Source organism: Psammomys obesus, unplaced genomic scaffold (genome assembly GCF_907164565.1).
Source record: "Psammomys obesus unplaced genomic scaffold, mPsaObe1.curated_primary_1811, whole genome shotgun sequence".
NCBI classification, from domain to species: domain Eukaryota; kingdom Metazoa; phylum Chordata; class Mammalia; order Rodentia; family Muridae; genus Psammomys; species Psammomys obesus.
In genome coordinates, this window is record NW_026596046.1 from 19944821 (window position 1) to 19957932 (window position 13112).

The window sequence follows — 13112 nt, forward strand, 5'->3', positions numbered from 1 at the left end:
TTTCTTTCTTTCTTTCTTTCTTTCTTTCTTTCTTTCTTTCTTTCTTTCTTTCTTTCCTCTTTCTTAATGGTATCTTTTGGAACACAAAAGTTTCAGATTTTGAGCAGGTTTTAAAGTGATAAAGTGTCCTAAAATTAGATGGTAATGATGGCCATACAGCTCCATGCACAGATATACTAAAAGCCAGCAAGCTGTGTATTTTATATAAGGATTTTATGACATGTGAATGAAGCATAATAACAAAATGTTATTTAAAAACTGGTGGCCCTGCTTACACAACAGAAGAAATGTCCCTGGACTTGGCTGCCTCCTGTGTCTTTGATAGGGATGGGGCTGAGCAGAGCTGCAAACAGGGGTTCTCAGGTGAAGGAACAGCTGCTCATCGCAGAGGTATGCCTAAGACAGCGCCACCAATCTGTTCCAGAGGCTAGCCCCAAATGGGAAGCATGATAAAGAGGATTTTATGGGTTTTTATGTTTTTCTTTTCTTCTTTTTCTTGGCAAAGTTATAGACTCTAATGCAGTGGTTCTCACTCTTCCTCATGCTGCAACCTTTTAATACAGTTCCTCATGTTGTGGTGACCCCCAACCATAAAATTATTTTCATTGCTACTTCATAACTATGTTTTGCTATTGTTATGATCATAATGTAAATATCTGACATACAGGATATCTGATATGTCAACCTTGTGAAAGAGTCAGTCAATTCCCAAAAAGATGGCGACCCACAAGTTGCGAACCACTGATCTAATACAAAGAACCTGATGCGGTTATAGCTCCATCCCGCTTAATAAAACATTCTAATGATGTGAATTATTTTACCTTTTAAGAGTTTCTTCTTGTATGTGCACATACAAATACATTAGATGAATGGACATACACAGCTATACAGCTATACCTTACTCATGATCAGTTGCCTTAAGTGAAAACTTAGGAATAAAAGTAAACGATGACTTAATTTACATTGCACACCATCAAACCAAGGATTTGCAAATGCACCATTAACTAGGTTTGGTTTGGGACACATTTACCATGTTGTCCAGCATCTCACCCTTGGCTGAAAGCCAAAGAACAGCAGCTTACAAACAAATTAATCATTCGTTCATTACCACATGCTAACGGAACGCTAAGTTATATAAAGCTGAAGCAGTTCACAATCTAGATTTAATAAATACTGCCTCAAAATATTTTCCTGCTTGCCCTTCTGAATGAGGATTAAGCATCTTTCCTAGTGTCCTCCTTGTTGTTTGGCTTGTTTAGGGCTTTAGATTTTAGTATTGTTTATCCTATATTATATGGCTAATATCCACTTATAAATGAGTACATATCATTTGTGTCTTTCTGCTTCTGGGTTACCTCACTTGGGATGATCTTTTCTAATTCCACCCATTTGCCTGCAAATTTCATGATTTCCTTGTTTTTAATAGCCGAGTAGTATTCCACTGAAAGGCAGAAAAACACTTAAAGAAATGCTCAACATCCTTAGTCACCAGGGAAGTAGAGGACAAAGAACAGGACAGGAGCCTTCCACAGAGGACCTCTGAAAGACTCTACCCACCAGGGTGAAGAAGGAGATACTGAGACTCATAGCCAAACTTTGGGCAGAGGGCAGAGAATCTTAAGAAAGAAGGGGGAGACAGAAAGACCTGGAGGGGACAGGAGCTCCACAAGGAGACCAACAGAGCCCAGGGGAGCCCGCAGAGACCAATACTCCAATTATAGACTATGCATGGAGAGGACCTAGACCCCTGTCCAAAGGAAGCCCATTGGCTGCTCAGTTTCCAAGTGGGTTCCCTAGTAAGGGGTACAGGGGTTGTCTCTGACATGAACTCAGCGGCTGGATCTTTGATCACCTCCCCCTGCAGGGTGCAGCCTTGCCAGGAAGGCAAGATGATGCAGAGGAAGATGATGCAGCCAGTCGTGATGAGACCCAATAAGCTAGGGTCAGATAGAAGTGGAGGAGGCCCTCCCCTATCAGGGGACTAGGGAAAGGGCATAGGGGGAGAAGAGGAGGGGAGGGTGGGTGAGACAAGGGAGGGGCTGCAGCAGGGACACAAAGTGAATCAATTGTAATAAATAAATATATAAATAAAATTAAGTTTAAAAAGAAAATATATTTTAAAAAAAATTCAGATTTATCTTATTTTGTGTGTTTAAGTGCTTTGCCTGCATATATGTCTATGCTCCACATGCAAGTGTGGTACCTAAGGAGATGGAGAGTCTTCATGTGGGTGCTGGGAATTGAACCTCAGGCCTTGGCAAAAATGAGTGGTCTTACACACCAAGCCAACTTTCCAGCCCCCAAGAAAAATATTTTTAAAGGAAGAACATTTATTTTACCCATGTTTGTTAAGATGACATTTTACTCTTTTAGAAAAAGGTATGGCTAGGCATGGTGACACATGCCCTTAATCCCAGAATTCAGTAGGCAGAGGCAGACAGGTCTCTATGAGTTCAAGGCCAGGCTGGTGTACATTAGTCAGTTTAGACTAGCCAAGGCTGCATAGGGGTAACCTGTCTCAAAAAAAAAATGGTGATGGAAATCTAAAAGTAAACTTAGCATTTAATTTTTTTTTTGAAAACTAAACTAGTTTTAAGAAGAAGAGATGTCTCTGAGTACACACTTGCTCCCGTCCCTACAGGCTGCTCAAAAGACTGAGAGCCTCGTGCAAAGTCCCTGGAAATCCCGCGTGACTCTCTCTCATGTTTAGGAGAAGGAAAAGCACATGAAACAGTTCTGAGCAAACTGCACAGACTAAGACTGAAGCTTACGTTCTCCATATCCCACTTCCCCCACTTGTATTTCCCAACTTTGGACAACTGACATTTCAGGTGCACAGATCTCTGTAGCTGTCCCAAGTATTAGCCTCTGCCGCACCACATGTCAGTTAAACTCCTCTAGACATTTCCGAACACCATGGCCTCCACAATTCCATGAACAAGCCCTGATTCATGAGGAACATGTGGCCGCACATGAAGCTACTTGAAGAAGGCTTAGTAAACCCTGTTAAGCGCCTATGGAAAGAAATGTTAGGGGAATTATTTATGAACCAGAAGAACCTAATTAGAATACTAAAGAAAACTTTGAATGTAAAGACCACTGGATTTCCCCACACATCTCAGAATTCTGCAATGTCAAATTATAGCATCCTTAGCTAAAGATAAATCAAACAGAATCAATCCAAAATTTTCTAATTACAAGACGAAAGTCCTCATGTAAATCAAAATGGGAAACTTGAAACTGACATGTTTTCCTTTGGGTCCATAATACTTGCTCCATTCTCCAGAAGCAAAGCAGATGTTTCCAGCAATCTGAACTCAACAAGACATGATTATCACTTCTTAGGCTCTCTGCTTAATTGGATGATTTCCAGGGTTGTTATTAGGCATTTTGATGCGCTAACAAGTCAGCATTCAAAATTCTGGCTTGCTGTCTTATAACCATCATTTGTTCATTCATTCACGGCGAGTCTGTGACACATTCGCTCCTCTGCTGTTTTGGGGAGGAGGGATGAATGGCCTGGATCTTAGGCAGCTTGGTAGATCTGTTTAATCTCCCAGGCGCTGCCTTTAGCTTGCTTGAGGAGATGCTTCCACAGGCCTTTTGCTAGAGGGGCTGAGTACCAGTCCCAGACACACAGAGGGGTAGATGCCAATGTCTGGCACTGGACCGTCGAGGCCTGGAATGGGATCCAAATTGACCCGATAATGGAAACAACCCAAAGCTACTGTCATCTCTCCAATATGTACACATTTTCCTATCATCTATTTTTTCATAGTTTCAAAGAGGGTAAGTACGAGAACTCTGGGGTCCCCACGTTTGTCACGGTGACCCTTAGGAGGGTAACGTGATCTGACAGAGGCAAGCATTATACTTCATCTAGGTGTGTAACTGTCTCTTACTCTAGCTGCACATGGCTACCGAACTCTAATTAAACAGACTAGCGTTTGAGTTCAGTTCCAATCATACTTTAGTGCTCAGGAATCTTCCTGTGGCTAGTAGCTGTAACAACGGACAATGATGATACAAGATGTTTTGTCGTTACAGAAAGTTCTCTGGGACAGTGCTGAGTTCAGTAGTGGGATCAGCCATGACAGGCTAGGATCCTGTTTAATAGGTAATTTCATTTAATCCTTACTTAATGTCATGCTGTGAGGAAAGAATTATTTTAGAACACTTAAATTTATGGAAGAGTCATAGCTTACTCAAGGTCACACAGCTAGTCGGCTTTATTAAGCATTTATTTTGTGTGAGACATTGTGTCAAATAGCACCCAGGTGTTAACTGTATTTCCTTCTCACAACCAGTAGAGGAGGTCAGTGCTACCATCCATATTTTATATACTAAGACGCTGAAGAACTTACAGGCCCTCCAGGTGCTCTAAAATCTGAATATTCAGGTAATATTCTGTCTTAGAATATCAGCATTTGATGCTTACTGCAGTAGCTGTTAATCTCAGCAGTTTTTATGGCTCGTCTTTATCGCACTGTGCACAAGAACAAGAGGTTCAAGTTTCACATGGTAAAGAAACTTCATTCAGTTAGTATTTCTTGAGTGAGTGAGATACCATTCTAGGCCGTTGAGGCCACAGTGCAGACAAGACTGCCGAGGCCCGCATCTTGGCGGAGTTTAAAATCTTGAAGAGGCAGACAACAAAAAGAAAAGTAAGAATTTCAGAATGAGGCGAGTGTTGGGAAGGAGCTGAGCAGAACTCTGTGCTAAACATTTACCTGCTGGCATGCAAAGTCCTGGTAAGAGAAGTCCCCTTTGTGCAGGGCCATTGTCCAGGCACTCAGAGGACATACTAGCCAAGGTCCAGGGGCATGGAAAGGGTGGAGAGGGTAGTTCAGAGAGAAAGCTCAGCTCGTGCAAAGGCCATAAGACATAAGAGGGCCTGGAGAATTCGGGGGAGGGGGGCGGGAAAGAAGGGCCCATGGAGCTAAACAGAGTGAAGTCATAGGTAGAAAATAAGTCAGAGGGGCAGGAGAAACCATTCTGTATAGGGTCTTGTGGGGCAGGACAGGAGTTTGCATTTGTTCTAAAAGTGAGTCTCCAGCTGCTGTAAAGGGAATTCTGGCTTCATAGCTGAACATCCTTCCCCTCACCTCACTGAGCACCCTCACCGAGTGTAGTAAAATCTAGAATGTTCCCCACCCTATGTCATAGTTCTGGGCCAGTCTTCCACTCCTATGCTGGCAACTTTGACTGTAGACTAGACTGCCAGGCACTCCTGCCACGCTCAGGTCAGGTCACCTATCAGTGGCTACACCCATGAGAGCTGGAGAGGCCAGTCAGACTCCTAGGTCGTCCGGCCCTCTGTCTCCGGTGGCTTGCCTTGCCACAGACAGAACTACCAAGAGCTGAGAAAACATAAAAGTGCTCCTGAAAGTTTTCCCAAGCTCATCATTTCAGAGAGAGACGGCTGAACAGTTCCAACACCTGTCCACTGCCAGCGAGTCTCATGTCTGATAAATTCCCCACTGTGCTACCTGAGAGCAGGAGGGAATGACTGAGACAATCGATGGAAGTTTGACCTCGTGCGATGACCACAGGTGTCCATCTAGTGTCCATGTGCAGGTCAGAGAACAATCTGCGTTGGGTTTGCTCTCTCCCTCCACTATATGGGCTGAACACCCAGGTCAGGCCGTCAGGCTTGAAGGCAAGCCTGGGCCATCTTGCTGTCCCATTGTTTCCTTTTTGTCTGATCTGCTGGGCCTGTGAATCCCAGTTACACACGAGACTGAGGCAGGAGGGTGCCAGGTTCAAGGCTTGCCAGTGAGTCTGAAGCCAGCCTGGACAACTCAGTGATGCTCCTTTTTCAAGCTGAAAACTAAACAGAGGGCTGGTGCTTGGTGGTAGAGTGCTGGCTCTAAGTGTGGGCCTCAGATTCAAGTGCTAGTACTTCAAATAAGAAAAAGGGCAATTTTAATTTCCTTGTTCTCAGTGATGGGCGCACAACTGGGCACTGGCTCACGGGGGACACAGAATCTGCTGGGCAGAGCGTTACAGGAAGCCCCTCACACGTGGGTACCATCTGAACTTTGAATCCTTTGTCCTTCTCCACCTGGGAACAAAAGTCCAGAGGGCATTCTGTGACCATTAGGCCACCTGGAGGGCACACCACAAGGATGGCTCAGAATAAAGAATGGTAACTATTTTCTTGGTGTTTGTTACTAGTAGCCAAATTTATTTCCTAGTTTGCACATTGCACACTGGTCTTTCCACTGGCTATTGAAAGGGCCAGAAAAACAAAACCAAACTACCTAGAAAATGGCTCAGTAGGAGAGACAGCTGAGACTAAGCTTGGAGTCTGTGGCCCTATCTTAATGGCGGAATCGTAAGGCTCTGCCAGCTCTCCAGTAGTAAAAATCATTAAGTTCTCAACTTGAAATCAAAGGACCCCAGGCTGCCAAACCACAACTCACCTACAATTCACTAGGCTTTAGGACAGAAAGGGTTCAGGCTTTTCCACCTTGTATTTTTATACAGCAAATATAGATAACTGCTATTAGTTTGTTCGAGTCCTGGAAATTTTCACTGTACATCAAAAACTGACGATCAAAACCTATTTTAAAGCTGCTAGGATGCCCTCGGCTGTGTGAGAGAGGCTTCATTTCTCTCTACCTGCAGTGAAATTCTCATTCTCCTCCCTCTGGGGCTGCAGAGCTGGCTCTCCTGGTTCTGAAAACCAAACTGTTCAAAACTGGGAGCTGTTGTCTCTCTGGAGCCACCCTGGCACTCTGGATCCATACCTCTTATTTTTCTTATCAGAACCGGATTCGGGGTTTGATTCCTGTTTCCCACCCCCACCCCCACTTTCTCAGGCTTCTTTCATTTTTTTTTTTTAATGTTCTCCACCAATTTTCTCATATACAAAACCCCACGAAGGTGCAACTAGGATTCTGAAAATATTGCTATCATCTGTCAGATGGACAGTTGGGATGACTGGGAGGAGAGGGAAGGGAGCCACTGAGATTAGCTTGTGTGAGGCGGCTTACTCGGCTGGCAGTGTTGAGCAGAAGCCCACCGGTCAAGCACAGAGCAGACGCTCAGTACGCCAGCACATCGCACCATCGCCTCACATAGCTTCAGCCAAGTAACTGGAAGCACAGAAAACCTCCTGACATGCACATGAGTGACTCCCAAGGTCTGCCACAGGTAGGGGCACATGGCTTCTCTGTGAAAAGTCACATCAGTAGGGCAGTCAAGACTGGCAGTGATAGGACTGAAGGGCTGGCTACGTGGTCAAGAGAGGTGGCTGCTCTTCCAGAGGGCCCAGGTTCAATTCCCAGCACCCACATGGCAGCTCACAGCTGTTTCTACCTCCAGTTCTAGGGGATCTGACACCCTCACACAGACACACACACAGGCAAAACACCAACGCACATAAACTAATTATTAAAATAAACGGCAGTGAATATGGTTGTTCAAAAGTTGCATCACTCACATGTGAAAACCCAAGGTTTTAAAATGTACTCAGAACAAATTCGAAACTCATTGACAGCCTTTAGAGAATACTGGGAAACCAACATTGAAAAAAGAAAACAGTAAACAAGAGAAAGAATGAAATATGTGCTCTTTCCTATGCAACTTGGGTTTCTGGGAAACCAAGCAACTGATGAGACAGATTATCCTAGAATTGAGTCAAATCAATGAAGAACTAATTCCCACTTCTTAATTAAAAAAAAAAAATACAACAATGATCCTCATTAGGCCCTGAATAGAAAATATATCCCACTGCACATTTGGTACTCTTGTCAAAACATCTAAACCTGTGGCTGATCAAGATTCTTTGCCAATGCTGAGTTTGAATATACAGGAGACAGAAGTATATTTAAATAGCCAGAACTCAGACTAGCAGTCTAAAGATGGCTGACTTGGCATTTTCAACAGATAATGGCAAGGCTAAAAAAAAAAAAAAAAAAAAAAAAAGGTCTATAAACCTGGAAATTAAGAGTCAGACAGTGTATAGGTTTGTATTATAATTTGAACAAACAAATGGTAATATAAAGTTTATAAGACAGTCTAGGAAATTTGAACAGCCTAGAAGTTTAATGACATTAAGGAGTTATGATAATTAACTATTATTATTTTTTGGTATTGAGGCTTGAACCTAAGGCCCTATACATACTAAGCATGTGCTCTACCACTGAGCCACACCCCCAAATTATTTTAAGGTATATTGGTTTTGTTTCAGAAAGGGGGCACTTTTATATTTTAAAGCAATATATTAAAACATTTCTAATGAAACTGTATGACAGCTAGGATTTCCTTTAAGGTAACCTGAGGTTTCAAGTGGTAGGGAATAGGAAATGCAGGTGAAGACGATTAACTCTTGAAGTCCCAAACACATATCACCAAATTTCATGACACTATTATAATTCTGTTTACTTAAATTTTTCTAAAATAAAAAGTGAAAAATTAAACTATGTCAACAGTCCAATTCCCTCCAAAATTTCAATCTGCATGAGTTGACAGATGGAGAATTAACACTGTGCAGAGAGACCAGGGGGGTTCTTGCTCTAGGAGAAAGCAGACATGTTCTCCATGCACAAGCAAGGAGCCTGGGCACAAAACATAGGTTTCTGTTTGGCCAGTGAAAGCCAATCTCGAAAAGCAACATAGGTGGGGTTGAGGGGTGGGATGACCCAGTGGGCAGTCGGAGTCTCTCTGTGGGGTCTTCTCAGGGTGCTGAACAATGGGAGACACTCAGGATTGAAGATTTTGCCAACCTCAGACTAAAGATCATGATTGAAAGAGGGGATCTGGGGAGCCTCAGGACTTAGTACCTGCAACGTAAAAATGACACGGAAGAAGGACTGACAGAATGTGTCATATCACTGCAAGTTAAGGATGAAGAGAGACGCCCAGGCAATGAGGGCATGGAGGTCCGCCTGCAGGGAGGGGTCAGGGAGCTGGAGCCCCTTCAGGGGACGGAGATTGGGAAAAGTCTACCTGTGAGCAAAAAGTACACAGGACACCTCTGTAATGTTCTCTTGGTGTTTAGTTCAAAGAGGATAATGGGAAAAATACTTGTTCTTTTGATGTTTATAAATCAAAGCCTAAATCCTACGCCAAAACAATTTAACATCTGCACCCTTTTTTCTTGATATTAGTTTTGAAATCTGAAAATGTGAAAAATAGTAGAAAATATAAAAACAGCTTAGCAATCACACTGAATTATTTCCTTTTTAAAAAATGCTTTAAAATACTTAGAAATATAAATGACATGGGCATATTTTTTTCCTTATAACCTACATGGAAAAGAACTCAGAAGCAATCCTCACAAGCCTTTGATAACAAAAGCTAAAAAGACATCAGTGATATGTAACAGAGTCAGCCTTGGAAAGTGGGAAATAAAACAAACAAACAAACAAAAAACACTTGAAAAATTTAGTTAAGTACTTTATGCAAATTTGTTACTAATAATGATGTAAAAGCCAAGTGTAAACATGTCCAAATAAAACTGTTAGGGAGGGATTCAAAGAGAACTAGAAACTGACTTTTTGACAAGATAAGCTCAGTATCAGTTATTTATGTCATTCTAATCCCCACCTTTAGATCCAGTACAGTGTATCATAAAATGTTACAGTTGGAGGTATGAAAACTTGACCATCATAATAATTCCAGAAATAGTCAGAGGGCTAGAAATGATGACAATGTTTCTAGAAGCTGGGAAAGAGATGTTTCAGAATAAGAAAGGGTCCCACGGTCTTCAGGAAGGGACAACAGAATCAACACAATGCATGGAAGAAAACTTAAAAGCCTAAACAGAGATCACCTGAGGCAGTCATGTTTGTCACAGGTCTGTTTGAACCCTGCCTTCACATTTTATCTTCCTAAGGTCTCTCTCCCTTTACATTAGTGCAGAGATGGTGACTCCCGCTAAGCTAGTGTCCTCTTATGATTGCTCAGTTTGATTTATAACAAACGGTCCATGCGGACAGGGACCAAGACGGCTATTTTTTTCATCAGTAACGATGTCTGAGGACTCCCCAGACTGGACTCTGGAGAATCAGGGCTGCTTTCTGCTTGGACTCACCGTCTTTGGCTAGAATAAGCATTCGTGTCTGTGTAGGGGTCCGGGTGTGCCACACTGCAATCCTGGAAACTCCAGAAGGAGGGAGAAAGGACTTCAAAGGTTGATGAGATAAGCGAAAAGGTTTTCTGCTAGAAACCAACTAAAAGGGGAGCAGGACTCCCAAAGTTTTCTATCTTTAAAAAAGTTGTCTCTCAAAAAAAGTTACCCATGCTAAACGAACAAACGAAAGAGCTGTAGTAAAATACGATAAGGGACGGTGCAAAGCGAGTACTGACTTCCTAACCCTTGGTTTTAAGACAGCAGAAGCAGAGGGGTCTCGGTTCTGAGAATCTGGGAAATTACCATATATCTAGTTTCTTTCTAACCAGACTGTTTCCAACAAAAGTAACTACCGCACTCTAAATGACATCTGTAGTGGAGAAAATTCACCCCGAGGTGAAGCACACTCCTCCTGCAAGTAATTTACCTTGCAAGCCTTCAGGGCAACTCCTTTTAATGGCCACCGTCAAAATAACTTACAAAGCCATATACAGAAGCTCAAAGACATTTCTGGCCCCTCATACTGCAGTTTAATCTTACTAACAAACCAAACTTTTAAAATGTTCCCTCATTCAGTTACTTCCTGGCATTCAGAAATGACAAGTGTGCGCTTAAGAGACAATTCTTTGCTCTATGGGGAAGCCTAGGCAGCTTTCTCACCACAGGACCGGGTCCTCTTTCTAAGCTGGTGAACTGAGGTCTAAAATGTGGGCAAGGGCCTGGGATATAGGCCTAACTTCTTCAAGAAAAAAGGTCATACAAACCAAACCATCCTCTGTATAAATCTTATATTCCTACGGCAACGGCTTTCGGTGGCCACGTTAAGATTTCTTACAACCTAGGCGCACATATCACTGGGACAAGTCCTAGGAGACACTCCTGGGCAGACTATTTGAACTAGTAACCACTTTCTCTCTGACGGACAGAGCTCCCTGAAATCTGACCAGTCTGAATGGGTGGAGGTGATAGTGCAAATTAAATCATGCAGCTGTCTGAACCCAGTCTGAGTTCTCGGACTCTGAGCAGCTCAAACGCTGAGTGGAGACTCCATCTCACTGTGTGGGCATTCAACTACAACAGAGCACAGCAGGTACCAAAACTAAAGTTTGTGAACTCATTAGGTAATAAATGAAATAATGGCTCATCATATTTTTTTTTAACTGTCTGAAAGTATTCTAAAAAGAACAGTTGTTAAAATTCCTCACAGGAAGAGAGGCAGCTGTCTGTATATATTTTAAAGCAAAAAAAATAAAAAAAAAAAAAAAAAAAAAAAATCCAGCACAAATTATAACGGTTGAAGTAATGGGCAAAATTTCACTTTGACGGATACAATTTCAATAAAGGCCTAATAATATGCACCAACCAATTCCAGAAGGGGCAAATGAGAAAGTTGTATGTTTCAGGACTCAACAAAAGTTTTAATGTACAAACACCAATTTGTAAAACTCAACCTCTGCTAGAGCTGATGAAATCCCATCAAATTTAATAAGCATAGTGAAAGCAAGGAAGGAAAGGACCCCGAAAAAGAAAGGGGAAAAAAATGCTGTTTTTCAGTTTCCTTACACTGTCACAACGAAATCTTGTTGCTTTAATAAGAATCTACTCTAAGTGTTGATACATCTGTTCTGTGTTTCCATGCAGTAACACTTCTACACACACACACACACACACACACACCCTCTGACAGGGATTCCCAGGACACCAGTGGGGCCTCTTCCAAGCCCCTTAAGTGTTAACAGAGGCCTGGCTGTGACCAGGCGTCTGGCCCTCATCTTCAGAGGTCTGCGGTGAGCCTAAGCCATAAAACTAGGGGACATTACGGAACCCCGGAGTGTCTGATCTTTCCCCTGCAACACACACCACTTCGCTCAATTAAGGCTGCTGGTTGGCATTCCATTTAACTGTCAAACTCGGGCCGGTGGCAGCCCCGCAGCCACAAAGAGATGCCTTAAACGAGAAGAACATGTTTCTACACCGCATTTGAGAAAGTTTGGCTCCGAGCTATGCACTGATTGATATCAGATCTCTCTCACTCGCCTCTCCAATCTTGTCACATCTGGCTGACAAATCCCCAGGAGCTTATCCGAAGTCAGGAGGCCGGTAGGGTTAAGGGGGTCCCCGGGGAAGAAGCGCCAGAGGACAGCGGGCACCCTTAAGAGCGGAGCTGGGGCACGCTCGGCGGGAACCCCGCTGCCAGGGGGACATTGGCTGCGCCTGGATGTTCCCCCCCCCCCCACCAGCCACTAAGCACCTCATCACCGCATTCCCAGGGTTCTAGGGAAGACCATCCCCAAAGAGACCGGACCTTGGCTCTAGCTTCCCCATCAGCATCCCGATGTGCTCCTCCAAGTCCCTGCGCCTCAGGGGGACACGAACCCCTCACCGTCCCACGCGCGACAAGCCAGCCGGAACGCCGGCAAATCACCTCAAGCCTTCAGTGCCGCTTTCTCTGCAAGAGTCCCCTTTTAGGCACGTCTAAGCTGACGGTCTGCGGCGCTCTGGTCTCTGTGCCCCCCCCCCCTTTTTTTTTTAAATCAGTATTTGTCCCTCAGGGGACCGGCGCTCCCTCCAAACGCCCCTCGGGTCTCCGCGACCCTCCTCCCGGAACGAGCAAAGGTCGCGGCTTGAAAGAACCACCGGACCGACGTCCGTGCGCCCACAGCGGCCGAACAGGGCTTCCCGGGGTTAAGAGGAGACGGGGTGCCGCTCGCAGGTCAACCTCGCCGTGACTCGGGCGCAGGCGGAAGGGACGCGCCCGGCCCGGCGAGCAGGTGGCCCTCCTCGGGCGGCCCCCACCCCCCACCCCGGGCTGGCTTACCTCGGCCATCCTGCGGCCGCTGCGAGGCCCGTCTCCCCGGCGCGCGTCCCCCGCCCGGGCCGCTCCGCGTCCGCCCCGGCTCGGCGACCGCCGCATCCACGCTCCGGCCGTCCGGGCTCCTTCCTGCGCACGAGTGGGCGGCTCCCCGCGGCGCCCGCCGGCCGCGCCGGCCCCCTGCGCCCCTCGTGCGCACTCGCGTCGCCCCCGCGCCCC

At 44.7% G+C, this 13112-nt stretch overlaps 1 protein-coding gene across 1 annotated transcript in view; it reads right to left on the reverse strand.

Moving 5' to 3' along the window:
- Window positions 1-12061, reverse strand: part of Bnc1 (basonuclin 1) — a 25006-nt gene extending 12945 nt beyond the window's left edge. Inside the window, exon 1 of the mRNA XM_055623670.1 lies at window positions 11984-12061. Within this exon, the coding sequence (XP_055479645.1) occupies window positions 11984-12061 (78 nt within the window). The remainder of the gene's footprint in view (window positions 1-11983) is intronic.
- Between the last annotated feature and the right edge of the window lie 1051 nt (window positions 12062-13112).